Here is an 18,374-nt window from a genome sequence, read left to right as displayed (position 1 = left end):
CTACTCCGTGATGAGCAACCCTACAACAACCAATCAATGCGTGTGAGGTGGAGGCAAGAATGACTGGATCAGGAAAGAGATTTCTGTCTCAAATTTCTCACTGGTTAGTACACTGAGTCAAATGTATTACAACATTGTGGGGGTGGGGGGGGGGGGAAGAAAGCAAAACATATAAGCCCAGCCAGTGTCCTTTAAACTTCCCTGTCCTCTCTGCCTATTTCCCTTGCCTGTCCTTGCTGACAGGGAAGATATTTGTAAATTTCAGCTTTCTGCTCAATGGCTTCGCCATTCCTGAGATGTGATTCCATGATACGGATCTATAATATCACAAATTGGATTGTGACATCTCTGAAAGTGTTGGGCCTGGAAGCAGGCAGATTTGACACTTGTATTAATAACAACGAGCTGGTACGTGGCCCTTTTCACAAACACAAGGGCCCAGATCCTCAAAGGTATTTAAGTGCTCAACAACCATTGAACTCAATGGCACTTAGGCGCCTAAGAACCTTTGAGAATTTGGGCCAAAGATCCTGGCAAAATCATGCAGGGGAAGGATGGAAATTCAGGGAAAGGAATTTTGTAGGTAAACAGCAATTTATTAAAATGTTAGTGTTTTAAATGTCAACTCCAGCTAGAGTTACCTGTCACTAATGGTGTATTTGACAATCAAATCCTCCTTTTACTTAACTTTCCTATGTTAGCTCCACAGGTGTGCTTGATGCTCCACAGAGAAGCTGGGAGGAATGGTCCTGCTCCTGTGGAGTAGTTGGCAGGCTCAGGGCCCATGTGCTGCTGCCACTGAAGTCAGTCGGACTCCCACTGGTGCTGGATCAGACCGTAAGGCCCACGCACTTACTACCAAGTGTAGTGCTTAATACTGTGACTGATTTAATTGCTTACAGCAGTAACACACAGACTCTGGGCCAGATTCTCAGTAGATGTAATTGATTTACACCACCTGAAAAGCTGGACCAGCATCTGCAAAGTTAGGCTTTAAGATCAAATGACAAACCTGGGGCCCTTGCATGGGAAAGGGTGAGAGTACATAAAATAAGTTTGGGTCGGTGCTAAGGTGTCACATGGTGCATTGTGGTGGCTCCGTTTTTTAGCTGTTCCCTCTAGGGGGTACGTGTTTGAAGGAATGTAATGAAAGGTGGGGTTAAAGGCAGGATCTGAAGGGGAGGGCAGTAACATGGCAGGGAGGATGTTGCTGGTGTAGAGTGAAAGTACAGAAGTGCTTGCCTGAAAAGGAAACAGAGGGGCCCTTGCGGGAAATTGAATTGGTGGAGTGCAGGGGCCTAAAAGTATGAGAAGAGGGAAGCTGGTGATGTGTCAGTTTCTTCTTCAAAAGTCAATCACCTCACCAACACCTAATGCTGCATAGGAGGAAGCAAAGCCTCTCACCGACCACAGAATCTGGGTAATTGGGCAATGTGCTGAGGATCTCTGCTGGAGTAGGAGGAATTCTCACCCCTGGGATCATGGAGCTGGCCACAGATGCAGTAGCCAATATGGGAAGCATGATGGATCTGCACAGTCGTGGAACTACAGGTCTGCCCTGAGACCTCCCTTGTCTTACCCTTTCCCCAAATCTCACCTTTAAGGCAGTTTGCAATGAGCCACACAGGCTCCTGGCAACCTGGATCCCACTCTTGCCCCAGCATAAATGTCTGGATGGATCCACTCCTGCAGGCTGCTCTATGCAACTGGAAGCAGCGTTTGCCCATGTGAGTGGCTCTCATACACTGTTTAAAGTGCCTGACACTGTCCGCTCTTGGAAAAACACCAATTGGAGCTCTAAATTCAGATTTTGGCAAGTAAAAAACCTCTGCAGGTCACCTTTACCTGACTGTGACAAGCAGGACCAACCCTAGGCATTTTGCTACCCAGGGCAGAAAATGTTTCTGGTGCTTCCTGAGCAGCTGAGGGGAAAAAAAAAAAATATGTGTGTGTGTGAGAGAGAGAGAGAGAGCAGAACACCCAAGTGCACTCTCAGATGTTGCTGTGCAGGGTGACTGCCCTGATCGCCTGCCCTAAAGATGGTCCCGGTGGGAAACTCATTCAAGAAAAATGAATTTCTCCTCACACAAATTCAGCAAGAGAGCCAACAGAGCAACAGAGGCTAGTGGACTGAGCAAGGGACTGGAAGTCAGGAATTCCTAAGCCCTAATATTAGCGCTCCCAATACATTGTGTGTGGTCTCACATTACTTGACCTCTCTATACCTCACTCAGTTCCACATCTGTAAAACAACTATGCCACTTACCTGTCCCACATGGACGGTGTGCAGCTTCATTCATTTATGCCTCATGAAGACCCTCTGTTGGTATTTGGTTTGTCATCAATTCTATGGCACTCAACAATGCGCTCTTCAAAAACTTGAAGTCTGTAAGGAAGTATCATTAACTGCATTTTGCAGATAGGTAAACTGAAACACAGAGCAGCAATGTCACTTGCTCAAGGACATGCCGTGAGCCTGTAGCAGAGCTAGGAACACAGCCCAGCTTTGATGCCACAGAGACCTGATTGACTCGGCAGTTATGGGCTGAAGTCAGTGGGAATTCCACATATGCAGCTGGTGGGATAACAGGGCCCTGCACCCCAGATTTAACTTTGTACTAGAAGTGAGATTCTCACACACATCCATCCAAGGGGCTGATTCTGAATCCTTCCCATGCCCCCAAAGGACACTATGGGTTGAGGTGCTACAGAAGTGCAGAATTGTTACATTGCAGCTTTTAACAACTGTGCTTTTCTGGGGGGGAATTGGCTGCAGTTGTTTGCCATGTCTCAAAACTAATAAAAAATAAATAAATAACAAGAAATAGCAACCCTCAACCCCCAGGATTAAATAAACTGCAAGAATCGGAAGTTGCAAATGTGCTTTCTATTGTGATAAGTTTGGTTCTCAGGATCACTAGTTCTTTCAAAGGAAATGAGTCAGAGCTGTTTCTGCTGTTGCTCAGTCGAGTCCTGCTTTTCCAGCTGAGCATGTTGGTTCAATGAAGCTCCTGAATGAACTTGGCTTTACAAACATTTTTTTTCAACCAGAGAAAAACAGAAGGGGGTGACAGCCAATCAACAAGCCGGCCGGGCTTTCCAGCTCAGTTCGCACTAGAGCACAACCTCACCCCGCCCCTGGAAAGACAGAGGCCAATGATGGGCCTCTCCCTATCCAAAACACAGCAGCCATCCAATGGGGAAAGAGCCCGATGGCTCGTTCTCCCCCAATGAAGCATGAGCTGGGGGGAAGGGAGCGAGAGAAACAGCCACAGCCTGGGGAGCTGGAAGATTCGAATCGAACGTTCATACATGTGAAGAACACGGCGGTGGCCAATCAGCGGGCTCGGAACGCCGGGAACGGAACGTTGAGACACCTCCGGACTCCCCCCACCCTCTTTCCCCACATGCTCCTCCCCTGCTGCTGTTGTTTGTGGTGCTCAAGCAGCCGAGGAGCTGAGGGACTGGGGCAGGGGGGAGCACAACATAACCGGCTCGGTGCCGACTGAAGCAGGCGGGGGGGGAAGCAGGGGTGGCTTGGCCGAGCCGAGGGGCCAGGGGGAGCCGAGTGTGGGGTGGAGAAGGAGAAGGAGAGAAGGGCCTTTGTGGATTTCTCCCCCCACACACGCACGCCGCAGCGGCACCGTGTGTGTGTTCTGCCCCGATTCCCTCGTTGTTGTGGTTTCGTTTCTCTCGCCATGTCGGTGAATATGGAGGAGCTGAGGCACCAGGTCATGATCAACCAGTTCGTGCTGGCCGCGGGCTGCGCTGCTGACCAGGCGAAGCAATTGCTGCAGGCGGCTCACTGGCAGTTCGAGGTGCGTGGCTTGGGGGGGACGACACCCCACGGGGGAGCGGGGTTCGTGGGGGGCCTCGCGTGCTGCTCCTCCTGCCTTTCCTCCTTCCGTCCCCCTCTGACCCTCGGATTCACCCCTTTCCTCCACCTAATCGCTCCCCTTTGCTAAAACAGTTGGCCTTGGAAACAGTTGTGGGGGTGGAATGTGTGTGTACGCGGCTTTAAATAACAACAGAGCTGGGACACGGCCGGCCGTGCCACACGGGGCCCTGGCGCCGCCGCTGAATGGCAAGCTAGGGAGCTGCACATAAACAATCATTTTACTAGGACTTCATTACGATTACCTATTGCAGCAAGTGCCTTCGGGGGCCAGCAACGCACGAGGCCTCGCACGTAATGTCTGTTGCTGCTGTTGTGGGTAGAAGGGAGGAGGGGAGAATACATTTTATTCATGTAATTTCCAAGGGGAGAGGGGGGAGAAACCGGCTTGCAGATCTCCTGGTGCCTATTTATATATCGCGCTGTAACCAAATCTGTGGCTCTCCTGGGCCTTGGAACGAAGCATAGAAACGTGGTCTGGTCTCTCTTCGCCCCCGATTCCTCTGGTGGGGGAGAGAATTCATAGGGGAAGCTTGCTCCAGCTGGGGAGAGGATTCACTGTGTGCTGAACCGCTTCCCAGCCCCACACGGGGATGCGGAATACGGAGGAAGCCTGTGTAGTAAAATGTGGTGTCGCCGTTTTTCGGTTGTTTTTTTTTTAAAGGGGGGGGCTGTTATGTAAGGTGATAACGTCTTTAACTCCCTTCACGTGGATAAAGACGGGGAGGAAGCGGGTGACAAGTGTATTTTCTATATATATATATATATATATAAAGGCTCACATCAAAGGAAATAATTACACGTGGGGCTTTGTCAGTTCCTTGCTGCCCTGTGGGCGAAGGCTTTTTTGGTGTGTACATTCCTGGGGAGACTTCGTGACACTGCCCCTTTTCCTGTCCTGATTTATTGTCACTCGTGTCAACGAAACCGACCTGGGGTCTCTTGGCCAGATTTGACTGACGTGCTTTGATGGTACGTCGGCCGGATTCTTCCCTGCCTGGCAGTGTTTTGCGTTTCTGGGTTAGGCAGGCATGAGATCAGTCCAGTTGGGGAAGGGCTCGGGGCCGTGTTCTTGTTTTGGATTCCTTTGTAGCTTCATTCCTCCTTTTGCAGGGGAGAAAATTAGCATTTCAAAGCCAGTCCAGGTCTGTGTTGTGAAATGCAAACAGCTAGATCAATCGTGTTTGTTTGTTTGTTGCCTTAAATTATTTGTTTACAGTTGAAACATACTCAAGGGAGGAAAAACAAGATCCAATCACTTCTTCTTTATAAAACAAAACATTTCCCAGGTCTTCACTAGCACTAGCCCCCCTATCCCAGTGGCTCTCAAAACTTTTTTTTACTGGTGACCCCTTTCACATAGCAAGTCTGAGTGCGACCCCTCCCCCATAAATTAAAAACACTTTTGTATATTTAACACCATTATAAATGCTGGAGACAAAGCAGGGTTTGGGGTGGCGGTTGACAGCTTGTGACCCCCCCATGTAATAACCTCGTGACCCCCTGAGGTGTTTGAGAACCTCTGCCCTGTCCTGTGTGTCTGCGTTTCCCCCTTTGCTCTGTCTGACTGCTGGAATTAACTAATTGTTGTTGTTTTTTGCAGACTGCTTTGAGTGCATTTTTTCAAGAAACTAACATTCCCAACAATCACCACCACCATCAAATGGTAAGTGACCCAAACTTCACAGACATGTGCTGTTCCCTATGTTACCTTCACTTCCTGTGGGCTAGAACGAAATTTACAATGGTGCATTCTTCCTCCCTCCCCCCTTCCAAATATTCCTTAATCTCGTGAATAAATGAAATCTGACAAGGTTATTTCTTATCTCGGAGAGCCTCATAAAAGCAGCTACAAATGCTTCATCAGTTGCCACCACCCCCTACCTGTTAAAGTTTTCTTATGACAAGCCGTATAAAAATATGGAACCAAGGGGAGGGATTCCCTGTTTTGCACATGCAGCGTCTGCATTTTTGGAGGCCACCTTTGATACCGGGGAGGGGAACACGAGGCTGCAAGCAGAAGTGGTTGTGCATTCAAAACTCTCCGTTCTCGTGACAGCCATATTGGTCTGCAACTAGAGAAATACACAGACTGCAAATGTAAACAAGAGCCAAAATGTCTGCCAGGAAATAGTTTGTCTTCACATAGATCTAGATCGTTGTAACAAGTACAAGATCTAAGTGAATTGGGATGGGAAAGGGGGGCAGGCCCTTTCCTTTGAATGTTTCCTCAGAACTTTCAGCAAAACTTTACTTGACCTTGGCTAAGGGCAAATCTCTTTAGCGAAACAGAGGAAGTTTTTTTTAGGAAGCTAAACCAGTGCTGTGTGTGAGGATAAATAGTGGATGGAGGCTAAGCCATCGATTTTTCTTTTCCTGTACTTGCCATTGTTAAAACCTGCAGCCAGTTGTAAAAGATTTGGAATAAAACAGAAAAATGGCTCTCGGGAACTTGGTATTAACGCTCTTATTTCCTCACTTAATACGTTTTCCCCCCTTTCTGGCACAAAATTTCTTGCCAGTATTATGGAGGCCTGGAGGCCGGAGCAGAAACAGTTCCCTGTTGTGCTAGGTGCTGTGCAGACAGCCCTGCCCTGAAGAGCTTTCAGTCTAAATAGACAAGACTGAGTGTGGGGAAGGGAAACTGAGGCACAGATTAAATTACTTGCCCAACGTCATGCAGCAAGCTAGTGGCTGAGCTGGGCATCGAAGTCAGATATCCTGAGACTTAGTCTGGAGAGCCTCTGTGAAAGGAACTAGATTTATTTTGTTTCTTTACTCCTAGGGTAAATCTAGTGTTAGGCCTATCTTGTTTTGGAAATTAGCTTGGAAATTCATAGGCACTGTCCTTGGGTGGCTTGATTGAGGGCAAGCTTTCACGCAGGCTAGAGGTTGCAGTTACTAGTTTACAAACCCTGATCAAGCTCTGAAGATGCAGAGGTGATTCAAGCTGTTTGAAATGCTTAACTCACAGCAGGAGTGATTCCTTACCAAGCTGAATCATTTACTGCTTGGTTGCTACAGGAAGCTTTAACGTGTTTTAATCAGGCTGCTTTACACAAGAGTATTAAAACCCTCAAAACTGGAATATGAACTGAAGTGAAATCTACCTCCAAGCTCTTATTTTAAATAAGGGAGGCCAACGTTTTAGCCGATAACCCTGAATCACTTAAAAAATTCAACACTGAACAGTCATTTCTGGTGTTCTAAAAATCTTTGAACCCTGATACTTAGTCAGATGCAGGAGCAGTGACATTGGCATGCTTGTCCCATTACTCATAAAACGATTTGACACTCAGATCTAAGCAGATCTTCAGTTATGAGGTTGTCTCATCAAAAGAAAAAGGCAGAGGAGCCTATTCCTGAATGCTTTAAAACCTCTCTGTGCTGTCCAATGTTCACCCTCTTCGTTACAAGCTTACAAATACGGAATTCTCTAAAAGCAGCTTAATAGTATTTCCAAGCAAAGGAAATCTTGGCTGCTTGGTAGGCTAGCTTCACCCCTCCCTCTTTTTATAACCAGTTACACATTAATCAGGAAACTGGTATACATGTCATGATCCACAATGTGACCATTCTGTTTGCCAAATGTTATTCATCTCTCGTTCCCAGATACTGGTCTGACTTTTGTGCTGCATTTTTGTTGTGTGTTGTTCCCTGTGCCTTAACGTCTTGAGATTTCTGCTCAAACTTAAATGCCATGAACAATTCTGATCACTGAGAGAATGGACATTAAGAGGAGAGGTTTTCCAGTATCTTGATTTGTTCTGAAACACAATTTTACAAGTAAAACTATGAGCAAACCCCACCAAAATTGCACAAAGTGAGCAGCTATGCACCACCTCGCAGATACACCTGTTTCTCTTTAGATAAGAGATACTCCCCATATCACAAATTCTTACACGCCATTAACCTTATAAATAAGTCGCTCATATGACACTATTTCCATCCTGTCAATACATCTATCTGAAATGGGATGTGAATGTTCCAAGTGAAGAATTTCTTCGGACACCCAAGGGTAACTTCATCCGTTTAAAAAAACAAAACAACAGTATTCTTTGTGGACAGGAGAAAAAGTCATGTAGCAAATGGGGTGCTTTTTAATCCCCAGTCCTGCAGACTGCTCAGCATGGGCATCGCCCCAAGGGAGCTCAGCTGCAGTGTGGCTGCCTGAAATTCATTGCCAGACTGGGGCCTTTTACCTGGTAACTGAAAGTTCCATATAGTTTCCAGAGCAGAAATGTCTAATAGCCAAATTTCACTCGTTGAAGGATAGAGGCGAACCCTAAAGTGTGAGTGTCTAGATTCTAAAGTGGCTCTAAGGTGTTGAATTGGTTGTTTGTTTTTTTTTTTTTAATCAGGGATGCATAAACTGACAGCGGAACCTACTCCAGCTTTTTAGTAGATCTGATTCATTGCCGTAAAATACAGGAGATGTTGATATTGACGTAAGCTGGGTGGGAAGTTAATCAGCCCTGCTGATCAAACTGCAGGCCCTCGCCTGCAACAAGGAGGGTCTCTGTCCCTGCATAAAGACGCCTCAATCACCCCCCCCCCCTTTGACTCCTGTCAACTGCTGCTGTCTGTTTTCTGTTCCTGTCCCCACCCCATGGTGCATTGGGAAAAATCCTAGGAGCAAAAAGATGCCTGCAGAATGTAAGCAAAATTCTCCCCCCTACCCCCTTGTGTTTCCTTGTCCCAGCTGTTTTCTCAAGCATGGTCTGGTCTGGTAAGGATTCAAATGAGGCAGGTTTGAGACCCACCTTTCCCTGCGCTTTGCTGTACAGAAGTTAGTCCGTAAAGCAGCAAATGCGATATCCTGGTCCCGTAAAGCAAATCAGCCAGAAAAGAGGAGCCTATTTGTCCTTGTTGCTTTTTGTTTGTTCGAATCACTTTGTTTAAAAAAAAAAAAAAAATTCCCTCCTGCCCCTGGGGTGAAGGTTCAGCGCCAGACAGAGTGCGTTTCTCTGGCCAGCATTCTTGTTAAACATGCAATATCCAGCCAATGCACAAAGGTCCAGCAGCTCAGAGGCCCCCTCCCTCCAGTTTTTTCATGCTGTCACATGGGGTCGTGTCTTCTGAGCACAAACAAGATTAACTTATTTATTCAACATATCGAATGGGCTTGTCCTGCGGGCAGCTGAGTGCCAAAGGATAAAAGGCAGTTCAAGTTATTGACGGTGTCTGAATGAAAAGGACCATGGGGAATCTGGGGATCAAACCCACTTATTTCCTCCATTTTTCAGGCAGAAGTCTGAGGGGCAGCATCCTGTTACTCTGGTGTACACTTGAAGTAATTCCGCTGAAATCAGCTGGAACTGATCCTGCTACCCCACGTGTAGCTGAGATCAGAATCTAGCCCCGGGGAGGGATAGCTCAGTGGTCCCCAACCTCTTTCATCTGGCGGGCACTGGATGACGAGCCACCGAGGACTGTGGCCGGCAGACGAGCATCTGCCGAAATCCTGCCAAGAAGCAGCAACGTCATTAGGCATCATCACCGAAATGCCACTGAAAATCAGCAGCATTTCAGTGGCAACACCCCTGGATGACGCTGCTTCTCACTGGCATTTCAGCAGGTGCTCATCTGCCGGACAGTATGCGGGCGCACATAGATGCCCCAGGCACCGCATTGGGGACCACTGGCTCAGTGGTTTGAGTATTGGCCTGCTAAACCCAGGGTTGTAAGCTCAATCCTTGAGGGGGCCATTTAGGGATCTGGGGCAAAAATCTGTCTAGGGATTGGCCCTGCGTTGAGCAGGGGGTTGGACTAGATGACCTCCTGAGGTCCCTTCCAACCCTGATATTCTATGATTCTAAATGGCCCTTACACAGTCTCTTGAAATTCACAAACAAACTCAGGCTCTGCGGGTTCAACAGAGGAAGAGGAGTAGGACTAGCGTAACCAGAGCCTGCAAGTTGTGATTTCTCTCCTATTGCTCCCCGCAACCATCAGAGCGTCTGCTGACCTGTAGCCATGTATTGCAGATCGCTTTCTGATGGCTGTCACTTCTCCTGAAACTGATAGTTTCTTCTGCCTTGCTCTTTGAAGATTTAGGTACTCAGGCCACTTTGCACATGACCTGGTTTGCGTTCAGTAATTTGTACCACCCTAACTGAGGGTCTCATTCTGCCACCTTGTATTGAATAGTACCTTTCTCCACACATTGCCCTAGTCACTTCATGGGGACTACTCCGTATGGGTAACATGGCAGAATTGGGCCTGCTGTCATTAAACTAAGGTGAGTTGAGGACAAACCCACCTGGATTCCTTTTGGCCACAGTTTTTATGGATACTTTCAAACTACACTGTTGGAGTGCTTTGCATAATCCCAGCTCTCACCAAGAATTACCAAGACAAGATACGAAAGTTATGTGGGAAAAAGAACGTAAATCCTGAAACTCTCTCCGTTAGTGTGTTCACTACATAGACTGGATCAGACCCAAGATGCATTTAGTTCAGTATTCCAGCTGTGACAGAGGCCAGTGTAAGAATCCCACAGGAGGTAGATGTTCCCTACTCTTTCCACCAAAGATTTCTGTCTAGTACCTAATAATTAGAGATTGTCTTAAGCCTTGAAGCACGCGGTTTTGTCTCTTCCAAAATGAATTAGCGTTACCTCTAACAACTCTGGATATTATCAAGAGTAAAAGATTGGGTGCTTATATGAATAAGTTTTTAGCTGACATCCAGTGCTAATGAGTTCCACAGTCTAATTAGATAAGAAATCACTAGGCTGGGAAAATCAGTTATATTCCCCGTTAGGTTGTGTGGCAAACACTTAAAAAGACAAAACAACCACCTTAGATCTTGAACACCCTCACCCGTCCCCCGTCCCCCCCCCCCCCCAAAATTGATTTGGGCAACTGTGTATGGTGGGGGAGTGAATCAGGTTTAATGCAACCTCACTTCCATAGAATTGGTACCAGTTACAAAATTCTGCCTTTCCATTCCCTCCCAACACACAAGGCAGCTGTATGAAAGAGCCTGTTTGCAGGCACAAATTTGAAGGTACAAAGAAAGAGGCTCCTTTGAAACTTGAGATATAATATTTCATATGAGATGGATTTAATTAGGATCGGTTTTAAAGGACTTAGCTATACCTAAGCCTCAATGACCTGCAGGAGGATTGTGGCAGCTCTGCCTTTCTGGATGAGAAGAACATACACGAAGAACAAGTACAATGTTTAGAAGTTAACTTAGGCCTGGTCTACTCACAAAGTTGAACACAAGTGTTTGATCTGATTTCCTTAAACCAATGTGGATCCTTTTGTGGACACTCTTCGTTCAGTTTAAACCTAATTTTTACCAGTGGAGCTTCAAGCTGCAATAAAGCAAGTCTAAAACGAGTTAAGAGGGTCCACACGCAGGTTTGTACTAGAGCAACTGAATCAATTTTTAAACTGGTGCAACTTCTGTGTGTGAACAAGGTTTTGGTGCAGTGCTTCTCTTTAAGACGAAGACACCCACAGATTCCGTCCTTTCTAAAAACCCAACAAAACTTCTGTCCTTTTGAAAACATGCGTCTCTAGGAATTGTTCTTACAAGGCTGTTTCTAAAGAGGGATTTTTTCCGGGAGGTCGGTAATGGATTCTCATGCTAGGTAGCGATTTCGGAGATTGTGCCCACGACTAAAACTAGCAACTCTGCTTCCGGTTGCTGAGCTACAGTATTAATTCTGCAGCTTTTGTTTGTTGTTGTTGAAGGGGGCGGTTAGGAAGGGTGAGTCACTGTGTGTATGTGTGTTGAAATCCCTTCCCTTATGCCTGCACCCTCCCCCATTCATTATTTTGGCCAGTGTCGGTATTTCTTAAGTTCTAGGCTTGCCGTTCTGCCCTGGGCCGCTAGAGGGGAGCAGCTGGGACAATCTCCCCACTCTGGGTGTGTTGCTCTTGTAGCAGGAGGGACGGACTCCACTAGTGACTTCCTGAACCTTTCCTTTGAATCACAAGGGTGTGGCCTTTGTGGGCTGCGTTCCTAACTTCTCTTTCTCTAGGTGCAAGCGTGCGATTCTCTAGGGAGCCCGCCCACCAGGAGGCACCCACCTTCTGTTAACGTAGTGATCTAGGCCCTGATTCAGCAAAGCACTCACCCATGTGCTTAAAGTTAAGCACGTGCTTAAGTCTTTGCTGAATCAGGGCCTAGTTACTACCTAAACCATCTGGAGCAGGGGACTGCCTCTTATCAGCTTTTTTTGCCTCCAGTCAAGTGCTTCGAAGTTGATTGACTCCCACAGACTTCAGAGCCTGATGACGATACAGGCTGCTGCCTGCTCCCAATACATCCCAGGCTAACCGTTTTTCTGCCTCTGCTAGTTATGCTTTTTTTACTTCCATTCTGCTGCTCCGCAGGCTGTGTGCTGCACGCTGTCTGTGCACTAGCTTTAGCTAGCTTGCTCCGTCTCTCGTGGGCTGGTTTCAGCGTTGGATTTTTCTCTCTCACCCACAGAGAGGGTGTGACACTGATTACAAAAATATAAAGACCTATCACAAGACTAAGCTGGAGTCCCGGGGAGGGCCTAGGAGGGAGGAGGGCACTTGAGACTAAAATTAGAATGAATGGTTTACCAGGAAATGAAAAAAAAAGCTGATAAGTTGCTTTTAACAGTGGCTATTGTGTTTGTCCTCTCTGAAGTGTCTGTGTGTGTCTCCACTTCTTTCCCACTCCCTTAGAGCTGGGTAAATTGTGATAGTTGGAAGGTGAGATCATCTAAAATAGCCAAGAACAGTCTTGCAGAGGACCGCTAGCCCCAGCACAAAATTTACTCATCCACCCTTCACCTGGATTATAATGGGAGGAAGTTTATTTGCATTACAGTAGCAGCTAGGGGCCTCGAGGGAGAACTTCCTCATCTGTCCAGCATTGTTTGCTGGGGGCTGGTAGAATTCTGCAAGGATGACCGGAAAGAAGTTAAATCGTGTAAAATCTTTGGTGCAAAAAGACCTCTCGCTGTCGGTCTCTCTGGTGTCACCCACACCAGTGGCCTGGGTGTACAAAGATTGCTTCACTTCTGCAAACGGTTGCACAGCCACTCAGTCCTCCCCCCCAGCTTTGTCCCCTGAGATGTCTGTAATGGTCTGACTTCTCCTTCCTCTTTGCTGTATCTGAATTGTGCGTGGGGCTTGCCAGTCCTAGAGGGTGCACTTCCCTTCTCCGCAGTCTTGAAGTAGCCAGGTTCCTCCCCTTCACCCTCCCAAACCAATGGCATATTCTGACCTTTTGTACACATTGTTTCTCCCGGTCTATTTATAGTGGGTGGAAATGTCAGATGTGGGCTTGGGGGGCCTCTCTGATTTTGCCTTTAAAAAATCCAAAACAAACCCCTCTGTTGTGCCTCTGAAGGATTCACAGATTATGAAGGTGGGACAAGCCGAGCCAATCAGATTGTGCTGCGGCTAAATCTGAGGGCATTTGCCATCCCCCAGTGTCCTCGGTGTTGAGGGTGGGGGGTAGAGCCTGGGCCTGAGGAGCAGAGTTGCAGTAACCCAATCAGAGCAAAGTCCTCAGTGAGACGGCAGAGGTAGCCGCTCATCCTGCAAGTTCTGTTTGTTGTGGTAACGCTCCTGCCTCGGTTGCTACCCTGGGTCACTGGGATATTGTTAACATGAGGCCCTGGTGATTCCGGAGAGGGGACCCGCAATCTGGACACTTGTTTAGCAGCAGGAGTAGCACTGCATGTACACACGTCTTCTCTGCCCCCCACACACACACACCCCCCCGAGACCGCTCATCAGGCAGACAGTCACTACCATGTGTTCAGGGGCTGCTTTATGGCCTCTGAATCACTTTTTTTTTTTTTTTACCATTGGAACCTCTAACTCCTAGTGAATTGGGAAAAGCCGAACCCCCATCCAGCCACGGGTTAGAAGGGAGATCAGATCCCTTGCACTAGATCCATGGAAACTGTTTGGAGAGATGGGTGGAGGAGGCTGTGGTTTGCAAGACCCTTTATTCCTGTAAGAGCTGAAATTTTCCTTTCACCCTCTTCAGTCCCCTCCACTGGCTATAGGCAGACATGGCACTGATCTGATATCTGCAACATACGCTATTGGACTTAACCCAAAGGGAGCCTGTGGGTTTAGAGCAGAGGCTGGAAACTCAGGTAGATCCAGTTTCTCTCCTGATAGTGATGCCTTGCAAAAAAAGAAGTGGTAATGGATCAGGCCTGGTTGCCTTGGAAAGGAACAAGGAGGAACCATAGGGCTATTTTGGTTATGTTCGCTTCGTAAATTATGCTGACTACAATGTGGATTTGTTATAAAACCCTGGATGTGGAGACCCATTCGGAAATTGAGGTTCTAGATTTTGTCATGTCAGTTATGACTTTTGAAAGTACCTGCAATTTGCAGAACAGATCACAGGGGCAGACTAGGAGGCACCTTATCAGAATATTTGGACAGTCTTTCAAAGAGGTACATGGAACTGGTTGGTCACCTTTTTCGGGACCTTCTGGTTGACTCTTTTTAGGTTTTTTTCTTGTAAAAAGTTAAAGGGATTCTCCATTGATTTGACCCAAAAGTTAGGCTTTTAAAAACAAAACAAAACCTAGAAATGTTTCTATGACCTTTAAAAAGTCAGTTGCACGGGGTTGAGCTTTTAAAGTAAAAATTCCCCTGCATTAAAGCAGGGCATAGGTGTGCTAGTGCATGGAAAGGGAGTGAAATGGCTAGGTTTTTTTTGTTTTGTTTTGTTTTTTTTACTGTCACAGCACATGTTTGAAAGACTAAATTCCCCTTCTCCCCCAGGGAAGAGTGAATTAGACTTTCAAAATCTCTCAAGTATTTAAAGCACCGTTAGTATTAGGCTAATAGGATCCCAACCTCCAAATCAGATTTGTCTGGGGATTTTTATTTATTTACACCCACTGTTACAGTGACTCCTAGGATACTGGAACTGGCCAGTTATTTGAAACATTCCTTTTTTGGCTGCTTTGTTCACTTGGCAGCACTTTGCATATAGCCAGTTTCATCCTTTCCCCTGTGAAATCAGTTAGTCAGTTTCCCCTCTTGGCCTGGGTGTCTGGGTCCTTTGCTGTTGTGAGAGGTTTTAAATAGGAAAATGTGACCGTGACCACAGAGACTGGCTGGGGGGAGAGTTGTTCAGGGACAGCTGGAGCACCCAAAACTACTCCTAACTCGGAGTACCAAGCGTAGCAGGGCCCTGAGCTTCGGGTTCCTAGGTACGACCATATTGCTACTGAATCATCTCCTTCAGAACTGACTAGATTTCATTCCAGTCGCAGCCCTTTAAAATAGCTTTACATTTTTTAAGCTGATAGGCCCCTTTAAGATCTTGATGCACAGCAGCAACCGAATCAGGCAGTGAAGTTGTGTGTACAGAGCCAGCACCATCCTCAGAACAAAGCCAGGCACAGCGCAAGCAGAACAGGCTGAACCCAGGGCAGAGCCTCGGTGAATTTCACCTGAAGGCTGGTGAAGGGGGAAGAGTCTCGCACCGACACACCTTAAGCCCTGGAGCTTTTAGCCAATGTTGAAAAGAGGCTGTGCCTCCCCGTCGTGCCAGGAGGGGCTGCAGGTTGCTGAGAGAATCCTGGGTGCTGCATTTCAGAAAAGCAGCACAAGGGGTGGAGCTGACTGCCGAGATTCAGATGTGCCTTTGGGAGGCGGGTGGAGGAGGGGTGGATTGGTTTCAGCCTGTTCTGAGGCGGGATGGTGGGTAAATGCCAAGATCTTCCCAAAGTCACTGATCACGTTGGCGGTCCAAACTGAGATCCCTTAAATCTCTGTGGCGTGGACACGGGTCCCCCTCCCCGGTGCTCCCTGAGGGAGGCCGTTCAGTCACAGAAAAGTTGAGCGTTACTGGTAGCATTCATCAGAAGACGGCAGCCTCCTTCCGACGCAGAGCGGTGGGAACGTGCTTTGCGGAGGTTAGAAGTGGTATTGTAGGGGGCCGGTGTCTGGCAGACTAGCAAACGTGTCGTGTCTGGTTCATCAGGTGCCCCAGGCCAGCAGGGGATGGGGACAAGTGGTGTGGCGAGATGTGGTAGAGGAATCTAAGGGCTGGGTTCCTTTGATACTGGAATAGGACAAAGGCCACAAGCCTGAATGGGCCCTGGTGGGATGGCCTGGATGCCATTACAGCAATAGCTTTCCTCCATCTCTGATGTCAGTGGCTTTACACCCTCCCCAGGAGAGGTGCAGAGGGGCGAAGTAACTTTTTCAAGGCCAAGTCAAGTTGGTGCCACCAGTGGAATTAGAGCCCAGGCTATCCTGGGTCCCAGGCTTACAATCAGACCACTCTAGCCCAGCAAACAGGGAAATAGAGCGGGAGTCACGCTTCAGGCATTGGTTGTGGCCTTGGGCAATGAACCAGTCTCTGTTGCCCTGTCTGTACAGTCAATTACTAACATCAGTTCAGCTCCACCATGATTGGGAGTTCTACAGTAGGGCTGCTCAGGTGGCTATCCCAGGTGGCCTTCCAAACTTCATGGCAGGAGAAACGTCTCTGCTGACGCTGAGAGAGGGCTGGTGTCGTCCCTCCTTGAGACTGAAATGGTTTTAGCCGGGTAGTTTCCAGCTGACAATGACGGGTTCTGCCTTTCCAGCTCCAGCAGATGGTGCGCGGCGTTGTGGTGGTCGCTGATGTACATGTCTGATGCTCTGTCCTTTCTCGCCCTGCAGATGTGCACACCTAGCAATACTCCAGCCACACCTCCCAACTTCCCGGACGCACTCGCTATGTTTTCTAAGCTGCGGACCTCAGAGAACCTACAGAGCAGCAACAGCCCCATCACATCTATGGCCTGCTCTCCACCGGGTAACTTCAGCCCCTTCTGGGCCTCCTCGCCTCCCAACCATCAACCCGCCTGGATGCCACCCTCCTCTCCAACCAGCCACAACCTCCACCATCATCTCCACCATCAGCAGCCCATGTGGCCACCCGGGTCTCAGCAAGGAGGCTCCCAGCAGAAAGCTATGGCTGCAATGGATGGGCAGAGATAAGACTGGATAACGCTGAAGTGGGGGGCGGGGGGGGGCAAGGCTGGGGGGAGGGGAGAACAGAGAAGAGGTGCAGGAGATCAGGGCAGTGGGGGAGGGGGTTCCCGAAGATGGCACTGGAATATTTTATAATTCTTTTTGTAACTCTGCTGGGATGGTTGTCAGCCCATGTGGGTTTTCCCTTCCGGAGCGTCAATAACTGGTCTTCTCTTTTTTTAATATATAACTATATAATATATAAATATCTAATGTATATAAATCCAGAGAGAATGAGAGCAATGGAAAGAGACTGGCAGCCCGGTGGGCAATCGCAGGATGGGCACGACGCTGCTTGCGTGAAGAGGACATTGCTCGACACTGAGCGCTTCCCTTGAACAGAAGGTGGGCTGGCTCAGAAGCTGTTGCCATCGGCTTCACTGCCCCCATCCCTTATTCTTTGGCTGCTGCTGCTGCGGTGCCCCTAGATGAGACGGGCTTGGCCGACAGAAGGCTGTACGACTCGCGCCCGTGGCTTGCCTGAAATCTGCTCTTACAAAGTGAGGCAGGAGGGGGAGACGCACCCACTGAAACGTGGCCGCTGTGGGAAAGCGTCCCGCGTGGGGATAGAACGTGCCCTTTGAACCCGGAACTCCCGTGCTGCAGGAACATGATGGGGAAGGAGATGTATGGCTGCTGGAACAACGTGGAGCAGCAGGAGCATGGCACGTTGCCGACACCTCTCCCCTCTCGGTAACACCAGGCTGCGTTTTGGCAGGCTTGGGGAACGGGCGTCGGAAGCTCCCGAAGGACAGTGTGACTCTGAGATACTAGGTAGACCAGTCCACTGTAGGTCAGCGAGAGGACTGGGGGATGGAGCCGGGGGTCTGGATTTCCTGGACATCCTTGCTGGGCATGGTAAAGTCGTCCTCCTTTGGCCTCTGTTGAAAATCATCCAAGTCTGCGCATGTGCCCCGAAAACAAACCAGCCTGGGATTTGTGCCAATGAAATCTCACCGTGCCCAGGCCCTGGGATGCACCCTTTTGCCCCCCTCGCCCTGGGGAACAGTTGGTCGTCTCCTCCCTCCTGCGCTGGCCCTGTTCCCACACCAGACAATGCTCAGCCTGGGGAGGCCGAGCTGGAAGGGCAGTTGTGCAAACTGTAAAGGACCATCCTTCCCCTCCCAGCTCGGCAGCAGGGGCCGAGGGCTCCTCCCAGCCAGGGCAACAGGGAGGGGCTGCGGCTTTGGGGTTTTAGTTTCCAAATCAGAATCTTGCTTAAACAGGTTGAAGGTTTTTTATTAATTTAAAAATTAAAAAAAAAAAAATCACTTTTTTAACCTAACGGCTCCCTGACTTTTCTCTGCGCTGCTGCCGGGTAGCTAAAAACAACCCAGTGCCCCAGTAATGGTGAGCTCCACACCGGGCGCAACGAGGAAGGCCAAGGGGCACTTCCCCCAATGCCCGCCCATTCCTGTGGATTCTCACTCCCACCAGTCGGGCAGTGTAGAGGGGCCGTGGGGTGGCTGAACGCGTACTAGTGC

General features: G+C 48.4%; 1 protein-coding gene across 1 annotated transcript; it reads left to right on the top strand.

The window, feature by feature from the left end:
* The first annotated feature begins 3,252 nt into the window (after nucleotides 1-3,252).
* Nucleotides 3,253-18,168, top strand: UBALD2 (UBA like domain containing 2). Its single transcript, XM_039502044.1, has 3 exons — nucleotides 3,253-3,818; nucleotides 5,499-5,561; nucleotides 16,537-18,168. Exons 1-3 carry the CDS (start codon nucleotides 3,699-3,701, stop codon nucleotides 16,855-16,857), a joined length of 504 nt encoding a protein of 167 aa, XP_039357978.1. The 5' UTR covers nucleotides 3,253-3,698; the 3' UTR covers nucleotides 16,858-18,168.
* Nucleotides 18,169-18,374: the final 206 nt, after the last annotated feature.

Source organism: Mauremys reevesii, linkage group 15 (assembly GCF_016161935.1).
Source record: "Mauremys reevesii isolate NIE-2019 linkage group 15, ASM1616193v1, whole genome shotgun sequence".
NCBI lineage: Eukaryota > Metazoa > Chordata > Testudines > Geoemydidae > Mauremys > Mauremys reevesii.
The sequence above is the reverse complement of the archived record's forward strand: the minus strand, read 5'-3'. Positions and strand labels throughout refer to the sequence as shown.

Excerpts from the sequence above, each read along its gene's own strand:
- UBALD2 (XM_039502044.1), top strand. The coding sequence starts at position 3,699 with ATGTCGGTGAATATGGAGGAGCTGAGGCACCAGGTCATGATCAACCAG. Across the intron at positions 3,819-5,498 it reads CGGCTCACTGGCAGTTCGAG|ACTGCTTTGAGTGCATTTTT; the intron begins GTGCGTGGCTTG and ends TGTTTTTTGCAG. Across the intron at positions 5,562-16,536 it reads ATCACCACCACCATCAAATG|ATGTGCACACCTAGCAATAC; the intron begins GTAAGTGACCCA and ends CTCGCCCTGCAG.